The 19,714-nt window shown below is 39.3% G+C and overlaps 1 protein-coding gene across 7 annotated transcripts in view; it reads left to right on the top strand.

The window, feature by feature from the left end:
• The window catches only part of akap6 (A kinase (PRKA) anchor protein 6), a 404,269-nt gene that overhangs the window by 124,369 nt on the left and 260,186 nt on the right, over window positions 1–19,714 (top strand). For all 7 annotated transcript variants that reach the window (XM_073040038.1, XM_073040040.1, XM_073040039.1 and 4 more), the window contains one exon: window positions 1,874–3,874. In XM_073040038.1, the coding sequence (XP_072896139.1) occupies window positions 1,874–3,874 (2,001 nt within the window). The remainder of the gene's footprint in view (window positions 1–1,873; window positions 3,875–19,714) is intronic.

The raw sequence follows: 19,714 nt of genomic DNA, 5'->3' as shown, positions 1-19,714 counted from the left end.
AATCAGAATTATTATAATTGACTTACTGTATGTCATGAAATTTGTTGTTTTGGGTCAGCAGTACAGTGCAAGACATAAAAAATACTATAACTCACAAAATAAATAAATAACTAGATAGCTAGATAAATAAATAAATTTTGTGAAAGAGGAATAATGAGATAGTGTTCATGGGATCATGGACCATTCAGAAATTTGATGACAAGGCGAAGAAGATGTATATAAGAATTAGGATGAAGAACTCAGGAACAAAAAATAAATCACAAATTCAGCAATGGTTATCTTAAACTGAAAAGTGAAAGACATGAAGCACTGTGAATTTTAATACAGACATGAGGTATATGCGTTTTTCTCTTTTATCACTGTACTCTGTAAATCTTGCATCTTGTATAACACACTCTACAAAGAAAATCTACTGCTCATTATAAACATATACATCCAATCAGTGATGGTAAATTAGTTAAATATGTTACACACTTATATAAATCAGATAACTGATTGTAATTAATTTACTCAAAGCAGTTTAAGAAAGCCTGAGAGAGAAAAAAATACAGTAGCTAAAGAATGGAAAACTCTAGATTTTGCTTGATTGCAAATAAATGTCTTAATCTTTGTATAGATACACTTGGCAATGAGATTCAAAAGCATATGATTAAGATTGCAGAAGTTCGGTATCAAAATATGTGTTTTTCAATGAAGCTACTGCCATTAGTTCACTGCAGAGAAGATCTCACCTATGTGGTATTGGTTACTTTAAAAAGCAAGAGGAGAAAACCCTAGTGGGAAATCATTCCACTGAATGATTTTCCATGCTCCAGAGTCAGCTGCAGCCATGGTGATTTGAACCACTGGGACTCAATTAAATGCTTTCCAACTCATCCACACTGCTTTCCAGGCACCTAAAGAATGACTTTTTAAAGATATTTCTTGTTCTGTAGGATTTCTGTGGCAAAGCCAGCATTTATTTACCATGCCCTTGAGAAGTCAGGGATGAGACATTGAAATCAAACTAGGGGATCATCCTTGGTTCAATGGGGAGTGAGGAGAGCATTTGGGGAATACCACAACCACACCTAAAAGTGGAGTGTCAACCTCATGTAGTTGCAACACAGGATGCTATGTGTGCTGAACAGCATATAAAAAGCAATGTGGTCAACTGAGCTGTCCATTCTCAGCTGTGCCATATTCTCACATCTAGTCATAAATGGTGATGGATAACTCAGCAACTATTAGAGGTGGAGTTTTAAAGAACTTGAATGTTTGTGCTGCAGGAACAGTTGAAGCATTTCAGTTATGCTCAATGTTTTGCTTCCTGGTATGATGCCTCTGATAATTCCATTCTGTGATTGGCTGCTAGGATGACCGTGTGATATTACAGCTGCTTCATACAGGTGTCATCAAAGCAGAAGCTCCTTTTACAGACATTCCTGAAACCTTCTCAGGATCTTCCTTTGAGCACAGTAGCGAGGGCTGCTGTTCTGTCTCTGGCTGCAAATTCTCTTAACTTTGATTGCTATCAAAGGTTAATTCTAGTTGGTATCATTAAACTTAGTAATAAATTGTGATCCAGGTCTTATTCATTTTGCTGAGGTGACAAAAGCTTCACATTTTAAACATTTTCCTCATATTCCTAAGAGGGCATGGTGTAATTGAAAATGTAGTTGTCACATGATTTAGATACACCTTTATGGTCTGTGTTTGAGTGGCCAGATATCAGTTTTTAAATTCCTATTTATATGTTATGTGGTTTTCTACAACTTTTTAAGGCACCAAGCCTTCTCATTTTTTTTTCTGTTTTCATCGCACTCTGTGACTTAGATATAAAATCAAAGGGTACTGATTGTGCATTTGTTTACAGATTGTTCTGTGTTTACAGACCTGCCTGGACTCACTGACTGAAGTTGATGATGCAGGCCAGCTGACCATTAAATGTTCAAAAGACTATTTTTCTTTGGATTGTGGTATCACTGCCTTTGAACTATCTGACTATAGTCCTAGTGAAGACGTGCCCTGTGACTCAGAGGCCAACATGACTTCGAGTTCAACGTCCAAGACTAAGTCGAAACCTTTTGGACCTTGGAATTCGGATCCGAAAAGTGGCATTGCAGAGTTGGATTTGATTTCTGTTGCAAATGATAATTCTACTCCGAATTGTGAGGAAGCAAATGCTGATGAACATCAGCTGACCATCACAGATCACCAAGCTCCAGGACAGGACAAGAACAATGCAGCAAACTCCAAAACATCACCTGTATCAAAAAATCATCCAGCTTTGTCGCAGACTCCACCTGCAGAGTGTACAACAATCCAAACTGGAATTAGTAAGAACTCCAAGATAATCTCAGATAATATTGTAGATGATTTGGAGACAAAGAGTGTTATCCAAATGCGTTCTTCCAGTGCAAACAGTATCCAGTGTGAAAATGCAACACCAAAAAGAACAATTAAAGATTGTTTCAACTATAATGAGGATTCCCCAACACAACCTTCCTTACCTAAGAGAGCTTTGTATCTAGATGAAATTTCTAAAGATGACTTGGAGGTTAGTTGCTGCAGAATTTTAGCTTCTGATCTCTCTCACAAAGCGGAAATAAGCAGGAGTACACCTACCCTTCTTGATCACCCAGACAGGTCCAAACTTCGTCTGGATTTGCCTTCTTCCTATCCAAGTATTTCCAGTGCTGCTGTCAGTCACTCATATGATGAATTAAGCAAAGCAGGTGGCACAGAAAATGGATACCCGAGTTTGCATTTGCAATGTAATTTACGAAAGCCCCCTTTAAGCCCAAATAAAGTGCACGTCCAGCATCAAAGAAAGCCTTCACCAGTTAGTAAATCATGTGACCTTCATGATCTCAGGCAATCCAACAATATATCTTTGAGAAGGCCCAGACAACAATCCAGCAAACCTTTATCTCAAAATATCAGTTCTCCTGTGCACAAACAACAGAACGACATTTCTGTTTCATCTGATCAGACCTCCTTATATCAAAAGCAACCAGAAGACACATTTACAACAAAAAATTTCCAATCATGCTGTGCTCCACATATCAAAACTATAGCTGGTGAAAATAATAATATTTCAGAACCCCTGAATTCAGATACATTGACTGATAATTGCAAGGACAGTAATGAATCTGCTTGTGAGTCCTTCAGGTGTCAGAATCAGGAGATTGGGAAAACAATTAAAAGTAAGTCACCCATGAGACAAAGTTTGTATGAAGCAATACCCTCGAAGTTCCCTCTTCAATCTTCAGATAGTGCAGTCAGGGCAGATTCTACTTGTTGTAGCCCCGCTTTATCTTTGCTACAACAGGAAACTCAGACAGAGAACACCTCAAATCAAAGTCAAATGGCTGAGAATGATAAACTTGACACTTGGTTTGGATCAAGTGAGTATCTAGCTCTTCCATCCCACCTGAAAGAAACTGAAGTGTTGGCTTTAAAGCTGGAGAACTTGACAAAGCTGTTGTCACATTCACCTGAAGGTGAAGCCCTTCAGAACATTGATGATTGGGAGCTTTCAGAAGCGAACTCAGTGACTGAGGTAAATCCATCAATTCCAGTTGGAAGGGAGAACAGAAAATGGGTGCCTGTAGCTGGAACTATTTCTCCAACTTCCTCAAGTGATATAGCTCCTTCCTTAGAGGACAGCATTGAATCAGGCCCACTTAGCGACATCCTGTCAGATGATGAGCCATTGGTACCAGAAGCAAGTGCTAAGCACCACACTATACGCCAGCCCTCACAACATTGGTTAACAAAGATGCCAAAAAATGCCTTGAATGGTGCTTCTTCTAAAACAAGTCTAATTCAACAGCTGCAGGAAGATATTCAGCAGAAGCAGAATAACAGCATTGTGTGGGAAAAAATTGAGGTAAGGCAGTCATTTTTCTTCTCAGATTAAGTACTTTCATTCCATTTGTTCTTGTGAACTTTTATGGGCTCTCTGGTGAATAAGTATTACTGCTGACAAATTATCTCTTTCATTTTTGACCCATTCATCTCTGTCGTGCCATTTCTGGTTATGCAAAGTGCAATGCTCTTTCTATTGCTTTTATTGGAATAAGAAAACAAAAAAAAACAGTGCCCTACAGTGTAACTTCATTTCATCTTTACAGGCTTTACTACCATTGTACCAGCATCATTTTACACGAGAATTGTCAGTTCTATGTCAGTCTGTGTATGTGTCTGTTAGTGAGATAAGCCTAACCAAGTAAGAATATCAATAATTATTCTTCACCCGGTTGTTTTGGGCAGGATGTTAATGGATACTTTTTTTTTAGCTTTTATTTAGCAGGTTATATCTTAATTTCTGATTTGAACACTGAAGGATTTCTAAAACACGTGTGCACAAAGCATTATGTAACAGTTTTGTATCACAAGTAGACTCTGTGATATAAATTCTGCAGAATATCAATTTCTACTGCTGAAGGATGCATAAGCTAGAGCTGCAGTGCAAGGAAAACTTATGTTTTCAGCACCATCATGTGGCCTCAGCTGGCAAATGCACCTGATACAGAAGGTCTAATTTCTTTCAGGTTAATATTTACTAAACAAGTATTAAGAATTCCGTTGTCATGTGGCTGTTATGCCCAGTTGAGTGAAAAACATATTTTTCCAAGGTTATGAAAAACAAGTCAGGGCAGATAACAGGTAACGTTTCTTTACCTTGTAGTTGACAAAAATGTGTACTAGGTGGTCAGGAAATGAGTTTACTGTCAAGGTTTCTGAGATTATTTAAGGAACAGCTGGATTTTGCTTAGGAAAAATGCAGGGCTGAATTCTGTTCGGGATATATAAAATAGGCTTAAGAGTTTTCTTATCCCTTTTCTTCTTGTGTGACTGTCGTACAAAAATTAATATTGAACCAATAAAGAGCCTTACGTATGTTTCTACTTTTTAAATTTAATCCAAAGGAGAAAGTATTTTGCTGGAGATATATTTCTGAAGATATTATTCAGCTGATTGTCTTTTTGAAATGTGAGTTTAATTATTTTACATAAAATAAGTTCTTCATGTGAATAGTTTAAGTAGAATAAGTCCCAAGTAAATCTTCTAATCTTCATGTTGTTATAATAAATGAACTTAATGCTTCTGTGTCTCAGTGTGATGTGTACTTTTTTCAGCTTAATAGTTGAATAGTTAACGTTGGGGGAATTGGCCCAACAAAGAAATAGTATTCTTCATTCCAGTAATCTGCTATGAAGAGAACACATATATCAGGCTCATTCCTGGAGTTTTGCCAAAGCCAATTAAATCAGTTTCAAAGAGGCATATCATTTCTCTCCACTAGAAAGTCTCATTGCAATATCCTTAGACCTCAGCAAAAACTATTACTCTTATCCCATTATTGAAAAAGGGCAGCAGGTATAAGCCTGGAAACTACAAGCCAGTGAGCCATCAGTTGAAGGGAAGTCATTGGAGAAGGTTCTGGGGGACAGAATTTATGTCCATCTGGAAGATTAGAATTGATTAGGAGGGGTTAGCATGGCTTTGTGTAGGGGAGATCATGTCTCACAAATCTGATTGTGTTATTTGAGAGGGCAACAAAGAAATTAGATGTATAATGTTCATGTATAATATATTATACTATGAGTGTATCACAGGCATAGAAATTATATAGGAAATTAAGAGAGAAGTGTGCAAAAACATGACAGTTGTGCAAAAAAAGATACAATTAGAGACATATTCACTGTAGTGCAAAAGGTGATCAGTTATGGTTCATTGTTGAGGTTGGGTTAAGGTTGTGCTGGTTGGTTCAAGAACCTGATTATTGCAGAAAACTAGCTGTTCCTGAACCTGGTGGTATGGGATTTCAGGCTTCTGTACCCCTGATGGTTGGTAGCAATGAGAAGAAAGCATGGCCAGGATGGATAATTCATAATTCATGATTCAAGATTCAAGATTGTTTAATGCCATTTCCTGTACACAAGTATAATACTTCAGATACAATAGATGCCAGTTTCTTGAGGCAGTGCTTCCTGTTGATGCTGTCAGTGATGGGGAGGGCTGTGTCTCTAATGGACTGGGCTGTGTCCACTACTCTCTGCAGCCTCTAGCATTCCAATATGTTGGAACTGCTGTCCCAGGCCATGATGCACCAAGTCAAGATATTTTCAACAGTACATCTGAGGAAGTTTGTTTGAGTATTTGGTGACAGGCCCAAAATCCTTAAGCTTTTAAAAAAAAAAGTCACTGGCATGGTTTCTTCATGATTGCTTCTATGAGTTGGGCCCGAGACAAGTCATCTGAGATGTTAACACCAGCAATTTGAAGCTGCTTAATCTCTCCACCTCTGATCCATCAATGAGAACTGGAGCACAGTCTCCTAACTTCCCTTTTCTGAAGTCAATAATTAGCTCACTAGTCTTGTGGATATTGTTGAAATTGTGGCACAATTCAATAAGATGTTTCGTCTCTCTCTTGTGTGTTGATTCATCAGCACCCATGATCCAGCCAAAAATAGTGGTGTTATCTGTGTATTTATAGACGATATTGAGTTAGTGCTTAGCCACAGGGAAGAGAAGAAGCTAAGCTTATAGCCTTTTTGTGCTGCTGTGTTGTTACCAGTCTGTACTGATTGAGGTCTCCTGATAAGGAAATCAAGGATCCAGTTACAAGGAGAGGTACAGAGGCCAGGTCTTGGAACTTGCTGATAAATTTGGGAGTGATAAGCCTGAGCTGTAGCTGATGAAGACATAGCCTGATGCACACATTATGGTTGGCCAGATGATCCAGCACAGAGTGTGGAGCCAGAGTGCAGAACCTGAAAAGCCTGTTATTATGAATTTACATGTCTTCAGCAAATTTCAAGCTGGTACTGGGGGCCATAGAGACTTCTCAATACAAAAGAAGGCTATTCGTTTTCATATACACATGCCTGTGGAGAAATCCACCCACTGTAGGCCGTCCTTCCAGCATAGGATCCACAGGCATGTCGGACACAGCTCCCCACATAGATGAGGATTTTTGTCTAGAACCGTTGAGTGGGTTACCAGCCAAATGGACAACATCAGGATCAGGATAATGCCTATCATCACTCTTCTATGTGATGTGAAAAGGACCTATATATTTAATATGGACATTTCCTGGTAATGCTTGCTTATCAAATTGTGTATGAGAGTGTTTGTAATATCAATTTTCCCTTTGATAGGAAATAGGAAACAAATTAATTTGCTCTGTACAAAAGGAAGAATGTGCTTGTTCTTGTACTGCATGTAGTCATCTGCATGTTTTAAAAAGAAGATGAAGTTATCGAAAGCTTCACAGTGTGTGAAGAATGTGGGGAAGAAAGGAGATGGATTTTGTATGTTCATTCTTGTTCAGTGCTCATTTATTGTAAAGAGAGAGGAATGTACACTGCAAAGGCTATCCATTTTTCTCTGTGGCATTGGGAAGTTCTGTATGAGCTGGAAGGATCATTAATAGATTTTGTGCTTCAGGCTCAAGCATAATCAATAATTGATGCCCCTCCTGTTTACAAAGGTAAATTTCTTTCTTTTACTGTTACCCACAATATCCTCAGTATATTGATTTTGGCAGTTTGCTAAGGAATACATAAAGGTCCCTCAAGCAACTGTCTGAAGTGTGACTTAACAGTACAGACAGAAAGAAAATGATTAATCAGTTTTTAAAAGTTTTGCAAAACTGATTCTTAATCATAACTCGAATCCTGCAATCTTTTGGATCTTGTCATATATCAGTTTAAAACATGCTCATTATCCAACATCCTGTTTGTTATACCATACTCAGCTTTGTTTCCACCACACGACACAAAAACAAACTCTGTGTCCATCATACCTTTCTGAACTTCACCAAAGACTTTCTTTGGCATGAGCAAACATGCTGTCCACCTGCAATGCTTTTTCTCTGTTTACCAATGCTTTGGAACTGCTCATTCTCACCTCTCTGATTGTAGCCCGAGCACTTTCACCAATCCTTGTGCTTTCTGCTCCTGTTCTGTCAATGGTGGAGCTCTCCCAGAATTTATTCTTTCACTCCTCTTCCTCTTCAGTTGCACTTCCCCTTGGAAGCAGAATTCCCACACAGGAGATAAGTTTCATGCACTACTTGATGTATCCTGGCTCTACCTCTTCAGCACCTCAATAAAGTCTGTCTGTCTGTCTGGACTCTGCTTCCATGCTGTCTGCCATCCAGTTTTGACAATTGAGATGGAGACAGCCACTCCCAGTCTCCTCTATTAACTTCTTTCTCCTCTCTAAATCTACTTTCTTTCTGCTGACACCCCCTCCTACAAACCTCCTTCATTTGCAATTGCTTCTTTATTCCTAATGACACGAGCTGTCTTGGCAGTCATTTGCTTCACACTCCTATGAAGTCCCTGTAGTTGTTTCCTGCACACTGTAAAGACTTTGCGAAGAAGCTGTGGTGTATCTCACTTCTCATGTCAGAGAATGAGAGAAAACTGATAAAACAGAAGGAGGTCATTTACAGCAATGAGACCTTTTCTACTGTCATCATATATCATTTGTAATGTGGTAATCAGAAATATATCCTGGCTAGAGCCTCTGCAGTTTTCTCCCTATTTTTGTTATCTTTTATTTCACCTTCTGCTGTATAAAATGATAAGAAGCATAGAGTGGAGAGCCAGCACCTTTTTCCCAGGGTAGAAACGGTTAATATATGAGGGTATATATTTGATGGAAAGTATAGGGCAGATGTCAGAGTCAGTTTTTTTTACACAACCAACGGTGAGTGTATGAAATATGTTGCCGGGGTGGTGGTAGAGCTAGATATGCTAGTGGCATTTAGGAGACTCTTAGATAGACACATGATAAACAACTTATACCACCATAGAGCTGGAGATGCACAGAATGCAAATATCAGATTGTCAGCAATGAAGGGGTGTTGACATTGATCCTGACTGACTGTGGTCTCCTGATGAGGAAGATGAGGATCCAGTTGTAGAGGGAGGTGCAGAGGTATATAAGGAGATAACTGTGTGGGCCTGAATTTTGGAAGTGTGGTACCATGCACTTGTACTATCATACATGTAATCAAACATGGGGGGCGCTAGTGAGATGAGTGCCGTATAGATGTGTTTTTTCCAGCTCCTCATGGCACACTAAACTTTACCAGTTAAAGCTGCCTTTTTGAATGCTTGACTCTCAGTTTTTGTTGCAAGATCTCCGTTGTTTGTTTCTCTTTTATGCCACCAAAGTGTAACATGAACAAGTCCAATAAAACAGCATGAGGTGGGAAGGGAGCCGCTCGCCCGCTAGCCAATGCTGCAGCTAATGTTAGCCATGACCAAGCTAGCAAGAACTCTCCAGAAATGTCGTCAGCCGAAGAGGAAGACGAGCTTCCTCTTATTTGGCAGAAAATGTTAAACAAGCTCTTGCAGTCCTTCAATGCGCCGTTTGACAAGTTTGAGCACAGTTTCCAGAGTCTGTTGTCCGCCCAGCAAGTGCTCACTGAGAGACTGTTGAACACTGAAAATCATGTCGTGGAAACTTCAGTCGCCGAACTGCAGCAAGAAAATAAAAGACTGTGGGCCAAGCTTTCAGATCTGGAAGGGAGATCCAGACGCAATAACATAAAGATTGTTGGCATCCCAGAAGGTGAGGAGAAAGGGAGGCTGACTGAATTTGTCGCTAACCTGATCCCTAAGCTGCTGGGGATGATAACTTCAAGCCGGTTGTTATCGATAGAGAGCACCGCATACAACAGCTCAAACCACCGGAAGGCTCAAGGCCCCATATGATAATTGCACGGGTGCATTTCGCACAGGAGAAGGAAAAGATTCTGTGGCTCGGGAGGCAACACTCAATGGATTATGGAGGTCATCGAATCTTAATCTACCCCGAATACACTGTGGAGGTTATGGAGCAACAGCTGAGGTGTTCCGTGAGGTGCTGCAACTGCTGAGAGAGAAGGAGGTCCGGCATTTGCTATGTTTCCCGACCAGGCTCCATGTTCATCACCAAGAGCAAGTAAAAATATTCGCCACCCAGTTGAAGCCAAGACTTTTGTAGACCAAAAACTTTGAAAGGCTATTATTCGTAACATAAATGGAGTCTAAACGTGCACTGAGCAGACTTTAATGATGGCAGTTCTTTTTCCTATCCTCAATTTGTTCTTTACTGTGTGTGCTAATGAGGGGCTGTTAGTTGGAGGTGTTTCTCTCCGCTTTTGTCCGGCAGTCCCAGATTAGGATGAGGGCAACTCTGCTTTGTTTAGGGAAGCAATGGGTGGGCGATTTGTTCATATATTTGTTAACTGTTCATGTTATTTTTTGTTGGTTTTTGCTGGCTGCCAGACTGAATGTTAAGTTTGCGTTTCATTATAATGCAAAAGGTACCACAAATGAATAATACTCTTGACTCCATATCCTTGGTCTCTTGGAATGTGCGCGGTTTAGGTCACCCAATAAAGCGAGGTAAAGTTTTCGCACATTTAAAGTCACTGAAATCTGACATTATATTCTTACAAGAAACTCACATTAAAGCCACTCAGCATAGGAAACTCAGGGCTAATTGGATTCCACAGGTCCATCAGGCACCTTTCACTTCCAAAGCCAGAGGTATTGCCATCCTCTTCCGTAAGACTGTGCCTTTTCGTTTCCATTCATCCACAATTGATCCAAATGGCAGGTTTATTATTTTAACTGGGCATATCAATTCACTTCCCATTACACTGGTAAACGTTTACAGGTCGAACTTGGAGGATCCAATTTTTTTCCGTAAGGTGTTTGAATTGATCCCAGATAACGATTCAAGCAACATATTGATTGGGGGTGACTTTAATTGCTACCTGGACCCATATATAGATAGGCTCTCCTCTGCAACCCCACCCAATATTCTTGCTGTGCAAACTCTTAACAATTTGATGAAGTCGAAGAAAGTGGTGGATATTTGGAGTCTACAACACCCATCTGACAGTGATTATTCTTTTTATTCTCATGTACACAGATCAGATACACGGATTGATTATTTTTTAGTTGACTCTAGATTAATCTCTAATATTGACCACACCAAATATCACAGCATAATAATATCTGACCATCATCCTGTCAATCTCAATCTTCAATTGTCTCTCCCTAAGCAAGCCTATAACTGGTGCTTTAATCCCTTTTTGCTCAAGGATCAGGCATCTAAAGAATATATTACGATGCACATCTTGCAGTTCCTTGAGAACAACGACAACGGCGAGGTGAATGACTCAACACTCTGGGAAACACTTAAAGTGTATATCAGAGGACAAATTATTTCTTATGAAGCAACACTGAAAAGGGCTAAGCGAGGTAGATTGGAAGTGATTGAGAAAGAATTACTAGCGGCTGAACAGGCTTACAAAAACTCTTTGCTCCAATCAGATTATAATAACATTCTCAAATTAAGATAGGAATACAACTCCATTCTAGGGGAATAAATTGACAACATACTACTTAAACTTAAACAGCGACATTTTGAGTTTGGTAACAAACCACAGAAGTTATTGGCAAGGCTGTTAAAAGGAGAACAAGCAAAATGAGTCATTTACAAAATAAAATCCAAATCTGGCTTGATGCTTACGGAATTAAAGGATATTAACAAACGATTTAGTGAGTTCTATTCAGAAATTTACACCTCCAAATCAACAACTACACAGGAAGATTTTGTTAAGTTTTTTGATCCGCTTTACTTCCCACAATTAGATGCAGCTTTCAGGGAGAATTTGGATTTGGATTTTTCACTATCTGAGTTACAGGATGTCATCAAAGCATTTCCCACCGGTAAGGCAACTGGACCAGACGGGTTCGGGCCAGAGTTCTACAAAGCCTTCTGAGATGTCCTTACACTGACTTTGCTGAGAATGGTTCAGGATACCTTTAAAAACAAGAGGCTCCCACCCTCTCTCAGTGAAGCAAATATCTGTGTTTTATTAAAAAAAAGATAAAGGCGAAACGGACCCTGGAACTATAGGCCCATTTCACTACTAAATTATGATCTGAAAATAATTACAAAAGTGTTAGCAAATCAGCTCGGTAAGTATATAGCAAATATCATTCACCGGGACCAAACAAGATTTATCCCGGGCAGGTACTCCTTTTGTAATGTCCGCAAAATTCTCAATATTTTGTATGCCGATTATGGGAAAGATGATAGAGCTGCTATACTGTCTCTAGATGCCCACAAGGCATTCAATATGATAGAGTGGCCCTATCTAATTGCAACACACAAGGTTTGGATTCGGCGACACTTTTATAGTATGGGTTAAAATATTATATACTAATCCAAAATCCTTCATTCTCACAAATGGGGATAGATCCAATCTGTTCTCCCTGCAATGTGGTGTTCGCCAAGGGGACCCATTGTCCCCCCTGCTGTTTAACATTGCGCTGGAACCCCTGGCAATTGGCATTAGGGGCCACCCACATATTAAAGGTGTTAAGTTGGGTAATATTAAGACCCGTGTGACCCTGTACGTGGACAACCTCCTTGTTTGTCTAGCTGACCCAGTGGTCTCTATTCCCATCCTACTAGAATATATAAATTCCTTCGGGACTATTTCTGGCTATACCATAAATTGGGGAAAGAGCGAATTCATGCCCTTAGTGGATCAATTTACTGAAGACTTCCTGAAAAAGTTGCCTTTTACAGTAGAGAAGGACTGTTTCACCTATTTGGGGATTAAACTGACTAAGAACCCAAAGCATCTTTTCAAATTTATCTTTACAGAATCCTTAGAAAAACTCAGAAAAAATATCGAGTCCTGGAGGATACTGCCCTTATCCATGATTGAACGGGTAAATGCGATCAAAATGGTGACCCTACCCAGGTTTCCATATCTTTTTCAAAACCTGCCTATATACTTAAATGCATCCTTTTTTAAGAAACTTGATTCTATCATATTGCCCTTTGTGTGGGGCTATAAATCACACAAGATATCTAAGGCTCACCTACACAACCCTCTTAAAAAGGGTGGTCTTGGTCTGCCAGTTTTCAAACACTATTATTGGGCAGCTAACTCCAGGGCTCTTACATACTGGAATTGTGGAGGTGCTGAGACCGAAAAAAAACCTTCATGGCTACAACTGGAAGCCTCTGTTGTTAAATATTCTTCACTTCCTGCTCTTCTGCTTTCCACTTATGCCTCAACAGACAAGCTAATCCAACAAAACTTTACCTTAAAGAATTCTTTACGAATATTAAATCGGATAAAAGTGGCTCACCAAATTCCCAGTGTTTCCATACATGCTCCTATTTGTCAAAATCACTCATTTAAGCCTGGACAATTAGATGGGGTGTTTGCAATCTGGAGAGAGAGGGCTATCAAAACTTAGATCTGTACATCGATGGCCAATTTGCATCATTCACACAATTAAGCACTACGTTCAACCTTCCAAATTCACATTTTTTTCGCTATCTCCAAGTTACACACTACGTTAAGGAAAAGTGCCCACACTTCGAGCCTATTTCCACTACCCATCCCATTTTTGAAAACCTCTTGCTCCCTCCAGACTCCAAACAGTTAATATCAAAATTTGTGAATTGTTTTACTCCTTTGATTTCTACAGATTTTATTAGGGAAGCCTGGGCTAGGGACTTGAACTCAGAGATATCAGCGGAACTTTGGGAGGAGGCAATGTCCCAGGTTCACTGTTGTTCTATTAATTAATGCTGCAGGTTAATCCAGTACAAGGTGATGCATTGATTGCATTATTCATAAACAAAACTGAATCGCATCTTCCCATCTGTGTCTCCTGATTGCGACAAGTGCCACGCTGCTGAAGGCTCACTAGCCCATCTTTTCTGGTTTTGCCCTACATTATACAACTTTTGAACTGCAATTTTTGAGTGGCTCTCAAAAGCCTATTCTAGAGACATTCAGCACAATCACGACCTCACCATCTTTGGATGTTCTGCAGTGACTCTTGAGTTGCCGCATGACATGCAGATTGCTCTGCATCTAGAAATGGTGGTGGCTAAGAAACTTATTCTTCTGACATGGAAATCTACTACTCCACCTACCTTTGCACACTGGCTCAAGGAGATGTTGTCTATTATACAAATGGAAAGACTGCGTCTGCACAAACCCAATACACGGAATATATTTGAGAGAATATGGGGACCTTTCTTGGCTCAGTGTCATATTACCTCACATACACAGTGATCTTGACCTGTCTAGTCTCATGAGTGGGTGTGGTACCTAACTGGATTCCTTTATTCATTTTATTTTACATTGCTTCCGTGATACCACTATTGTTTCAACTTTTTTTTTAAATATATTTATGTAATCTGTAGGTTGTCTGGCTGCCTTTTTGTTTTTGTTTTTGATATGTTTTGTCTGTGCTCCACCTGGAGCTGCATCTCCTTTGTATTGTTTTGTACGTCTTCAATATGTTTTGTCTTTGTAAAACTGAAAATTGTAAATAAAGTATTTAAAAATACATGTAATCCAACATAAATTTCAACCTCTCTAAAGTGATGTAAGTAGAGGATAATTTTGTTTCTGTGAATGAAACAATGCCCTTAACAAGAAGAGTATTGAACAGTGTACCCATGTTCAGACACCCGGACACATGAGGTGGGTGAACAGATGAGGGACTGCCTATGCCATTGTGATGTGTTTATTCTACAAGCAACGTGCATAATTTCTGATAGATTGTATTATTTCTTTCAATGTTTCCTGCGAGGGAGACTCAATTTAGGCCTTTGTCTAAAATGTGCAAAAGAAGAGAAAAAGAAAGAAAAAAGTTGTTGATTACTGAGCTGCATTCACAACCTTAATCAGAATCAGAATCAGGTTTGATATCACTGGCATGTGTCATGAAATTTGTTGTTATGTGGCAGCAATACATTGCAATATATAATAATAAAAACTGTAAATTATAGTAAGAAGTATATATATATATTTAAAAAGTTAAATAAGTAGTGCAAAAAGAGAAAGAAAAATATTAAGGTAGCAGCCATGGGTTAAATGTCCATTCAGAAATTAGATGGCAGAGGGGAAGAAATTGAGTGTGCCTTCAGGATCCTGTATCACCACCCTGATGGTAGCAATGAGAAGAGGGCATGGCCTGGGTGATGGGTGACCTTAACGATGGATGCTGCCATTTTGAGGCATCGCTCTTTGAATATGTCTTGGATGTTGGTGAGTCTGGTGCCCATGATGGAGCTGCCTGAGTTTACAATTTTCTACAGCTTATTTTGATCCTGTGCAGTGGAACCCCCCTCCCCAATACCAGACAGAGATGCCACCAGTTAAACTGCTCTCCATGGTACAATTCTGAGAAATTTGCATGTGTTTTTCTTGATATACCAAATGTGCTCAAGCTGATAATGAAATAAAACTGCTGTTGTGCCTTCTTTGTGCTTGCATTAATACATGGGGCCCAGGACAGATCCTCAGATGTTGATATCCAGGAACTTGAAATTGCTCACTCTTTCCACTTCTGATCCCTTGATGAGGAATGGTGTGTGTTTCCTTGTCTTATCCTTTCTGGAGTCCACAATCAATTATTTGGACTTACTGATGTTGAGTGCAATGTTGTTACTGTGACACCTCTCAACCAGCCGATCTATCTCACTCCTTTATGCTTCTCGTCACCATCTGAAATTCTGCCAACAATAGTTGTGTCCTCAGCAAATTGGTAGATAGCATTTGAGCTGTGCCCAGCCACACAGTCATGGATACAGAGATCAGTGGGCTAAGCACTCATCTTTGAGGTGCACCAGTGTTGATTATCAGCAAGGTGGAGATGCTATTTCTAATCCGCACAGACCGTGGTCTTCTGGTGATGAAGTCAATGATCCAGTTGCAGAGGGAGGTATAGGGGCCAAGGTTTTGGAGGTTTTGATTAGTACTGTAGGAATGATTGTGTTAAACACTTGAGCTGTAGTCAAAAAACAGCAGCCTGTCCTAAATATTAGTATTCTCTTGGTGATCCAAGGCTGTGTGAAGAGCCAATGAAATCGTATCCACTGATGACCTATTATGGCAATAGGCAAATTGCAGTGGGTCTAGGTCATTGCTTAGGCAGGAGTGGTTTTAGCCATAACCAACTTTTCAAACTTCATCACCATAGATAAAAGTGGTATGGACGGTAATCATACCACCCTACACTTCTTGGGCACTGGTGTAATTTCTTTTTGAAGCAGGTGGTCAATTCTGACTATAGAAATGAAAGACTGAAATGTCTTTGAATACACCCATCAGTTAGTTGGTACAGGTTTTCAGAGCCCTACCAGATACACCATTAGGGCTGTCTCCTTGCGAGGGTCAACCTCTTGAAAGATGTTCTGATGTCAGCTTCTGAGACAGAGATCATGGGGTCACCAAATGCTGCAGGGATCTTCATAGCTGTAGTTTTATTCTCGCTTTCAAAGTGTGCCTAAAAGGTGTTGAGCTTATGTGGCAGTGAAGCATCGCTGCTATTCATGATTGTAGGAAATAATGGCCTGAAAAACCTTGCCAGAGATGTTGTGCATCCGATTCCACCTCTAACATCAATCAGAATTGTTCTTGAGATAGCCCTCTGTATGTTGTACCTGGTCTTCTTGTATAGTCCAGGATCACCAGCATTGAATGCCACAGATCTAGCCCTCAGCAGACTACATATCTCCTGGTTTATCCATGGCTTTTGATTCTACAATCTACGGCACGTTCTTGTAGGTACATACTCATCCACACAGATTTTAATGGAGTCAGTGACAACTATGGCATATTCATTCAGTCTCAAAGATTAATCCCCAAATACTGTCCAGTTCACCAACTCAAACAGTCCTATAAGTACTTCTCTGCCTCCCCTGGCTGTACCTTCTTGATCCCCTCTACTGGTGCTGTGATCTTCAGTCTCTTCCTATACTCAGGGAGTAGAAGTACAGCCAGTTGATCAGACTTTCCAAAGTGTGGGCATAGTGTAAACATTCTTATTGGTAGTATAACAGTGATCCAGTGTGTGGGCTCCTCTGGTTCCACAAGTGATATGTTGGTGAAAATTATTTAGATACTTTTTCAAGCTGGCCTGGTTAAAATCCCCCAACGTGATTGGGGAGGCATCAGAGTGTGCTGCTTTATTCCTGTTCATCACGTCACTCGGTTCGTCTAGAGCTGGGGTTCCCAACCTGGGGTCCACAGACTCCTTACTTAATGGTGTTGGTCCACGGCATAAAAAAACATTGGGAACCCCTGCTCTAGAGCCTATTTGACACCTCAAGACATCCAATGCATCTTACACCCAATTAAGTACATTTTGAATTCTAACCACATCTGCAGCATAGGAATTCTTTACGATACAATCTTTGTCCCAGTCAATTAACTACTGCTTCAGGAAGTAAATAGAAGAATTTATGGATGTTTGCTCATTAAATAAACTTGTGTGACCATGTGGCAAAGTGTATAGAATTAGCGGGCCAATGGTTGAGCTTAGCTGTGAAGGTGATTTTAGAAAATACTTCTTACTTATTTATACATGTGGCACTACCTTATTTCATTCCTCTACCAGATGAACAAATGGAGAAACTTATATTTTTCTCATCTGTTTTTGATTCTCATGTGAAATGAAAATGTCCTGAGGCACTAGCTAAGAATTTGGACTCCCTTTTCATACTGGGTGGAGCATGCTCTTTCTTTGACGTTATTTGGCGGTCTTTATTCCTTGAAGACCAATAACTTCCCTTAATTTTGCCTTTCTTTGCATAGTAATACCAAAGTACTCATTATTTCAAATGGCCACAAATACTGTGCTCAAGGTCTTTTCTCTTCATCAAATATTTTGCTTGTAACAGTGTTCAAGATAGTCTATATGTTTCATAGTTTTAGGGAAAGTAATGATAACACAGATGCTAAAAATGTAGAAAGTAATTGGAAACAGGTTGACATGATACTGAGAAATCTAATGAATGTTGGAGAGTTCGTGAAACTAGGAAATGTGCTCTTAAGTGCCAACAAAACTGACTGTAAATAATAAAACAATCTGATGCAATCTCAATAAATAAAATGTAGGCACTATTTATAGACCTCATTGGTGCTAAATTGTCCTGTAGGCGAATGAAATATGTTTCTGAAAGACAATTGCTACAAATGCTGGATTTTGGATGTTGTGCCATATTGCTATTTAGTGTCTATATTGAATAAATTGTCCCTCTGATACTGTTTGTCACCCTCTAAGGAGTTCTTATAGCCATCATATGTCTGTGTGAAGGATTAATTAAAACTTTTATTGCACAAATAAAACCATTATATTTTCTGGAGCTGCATATTCTGTCTCCTTATACAAAGGAATCAGCTGAAGAATACATCAATCGGAATGCAAGTGAGCATAAAGAAAACAGAATTAGCTATATTGCTACTAACAAAGAAAAAGTTTGCTGCCTTTATACTTTTATTGGCAGCTGAATGTTTTTGAAACATTGCTTAGTTCATATGTTAGTGTTATTAGAATAGTAATTAAAATGTCAGGTTACATATTTCACAGAGATGATGATCTTAATTAAACCAAACAAATGTTACTGTGAAAAATATGGCTGTGCCATTACTTGAATGCAGATAGTTTAAACCATATTAATAAAGCATCAATGTTGGTCAGCCTGTGCATAAAAGTTTGGTAACTGCACAATGATGCACGCTGGAGAATTTGGGGCTGAAATAATTTTTTTCTAAGTTTCCCGCAGAGGTGGCCTTCTATTGAACTTACTCCAGAGGTAACCATGGTGCAGTGAGGAAAATAGAAAGGCTATAGATTTTTAACGATAATGGAAACAATGAACTCTGTAAGTTGAGTAGGTGGGATGAATTACATAGTTGTCAAATTGAATTAGAAGTCTTCAAATTGATGGTTGGCATTCAGCTAGAGAGAAAAAAATGACCATTAACAATTTGTATTTATTGAAAGGAAAAAGAAAAGTATTCTTATAATGTACCTTTCTTTCCATGGGTTATCCTAAAACACCTCACAGCCAATGAACTAAATTTGAAATGTACTGTGGTTATCGTTAGCATACATATATGCTATTCAAAAAATTGATATAAATCTACACACAGGTTAGATAAAATCCCTGCTGGATAACATTCATTTTTAATAACCTAGAATGGCTTCTTAGAATTCTTGCTATGGACCTTTTAACAATCACTAACAGTATTGCTCAATATTTGGCTAAAATGGTTATATTCCTACAGAGCACTACAATGGCAGCATATTAAGCCACTCTTGCCTCTAAACAATAGTTTCAGTTTTGATGTGTCAATGAATAAATTCTGACTTGTTTGGTTGAAGGCTTTGAACTCCAGGAAGACCCAATTAATTCTCTGGCCTGTGTTGAATTAGCTCATAATGGCTACTCCAGTAAGAGTGAACTAGCATTTAGGTCTATGTATTCTCATTAGGGAGAGGGAAATCAGATCTGCTACTCCTATTTCCTCTTCTTCACTATCTCATGCAAGTAAGTGTGTGTCAGAACTGGTTAAGGACCTGATACATTGCTGTCTCCGACCTACTCCCCTTTTGATGATGGAAATCAATACTATTTTATGTAAAGCCTTTCTTTGTAGCTTAAGCAATGCATTAGGAATTGTATGACAATATCTGGGTAAAGTTCAATCATGACCACATTCAGCACTGTGGGGAAATAGTGATGAGGGCATGACCAAATGTTGGGCAGTAGGTAGTAAAGGAATGGATGAACATTTCTGCTGTGGTCAGTATGTGTCCCAGATGACATGTAAGATTGGGTAGGTTAGGGTAGAAAACTGAGGATGATCTTACAGAGGT

This window comes from Hemitrygon akajei, chromosome 3 (assembly GCF_048418815.1).
Source record: "Hemitrygon akajei chromosome 3, sHemAka1.3, whole genome shotgun sequence".
Classification (NCBI taxonomy): Eukaryota; Metazoa; Chordata; class Chondrichthyes; order Myliobatiformes; family Dasyatidae; genus Hemitrygon; species Hemitrygon akajei.
This window is presented reverse-complemented; position numbering and strand designations above follow the sequence as displayed.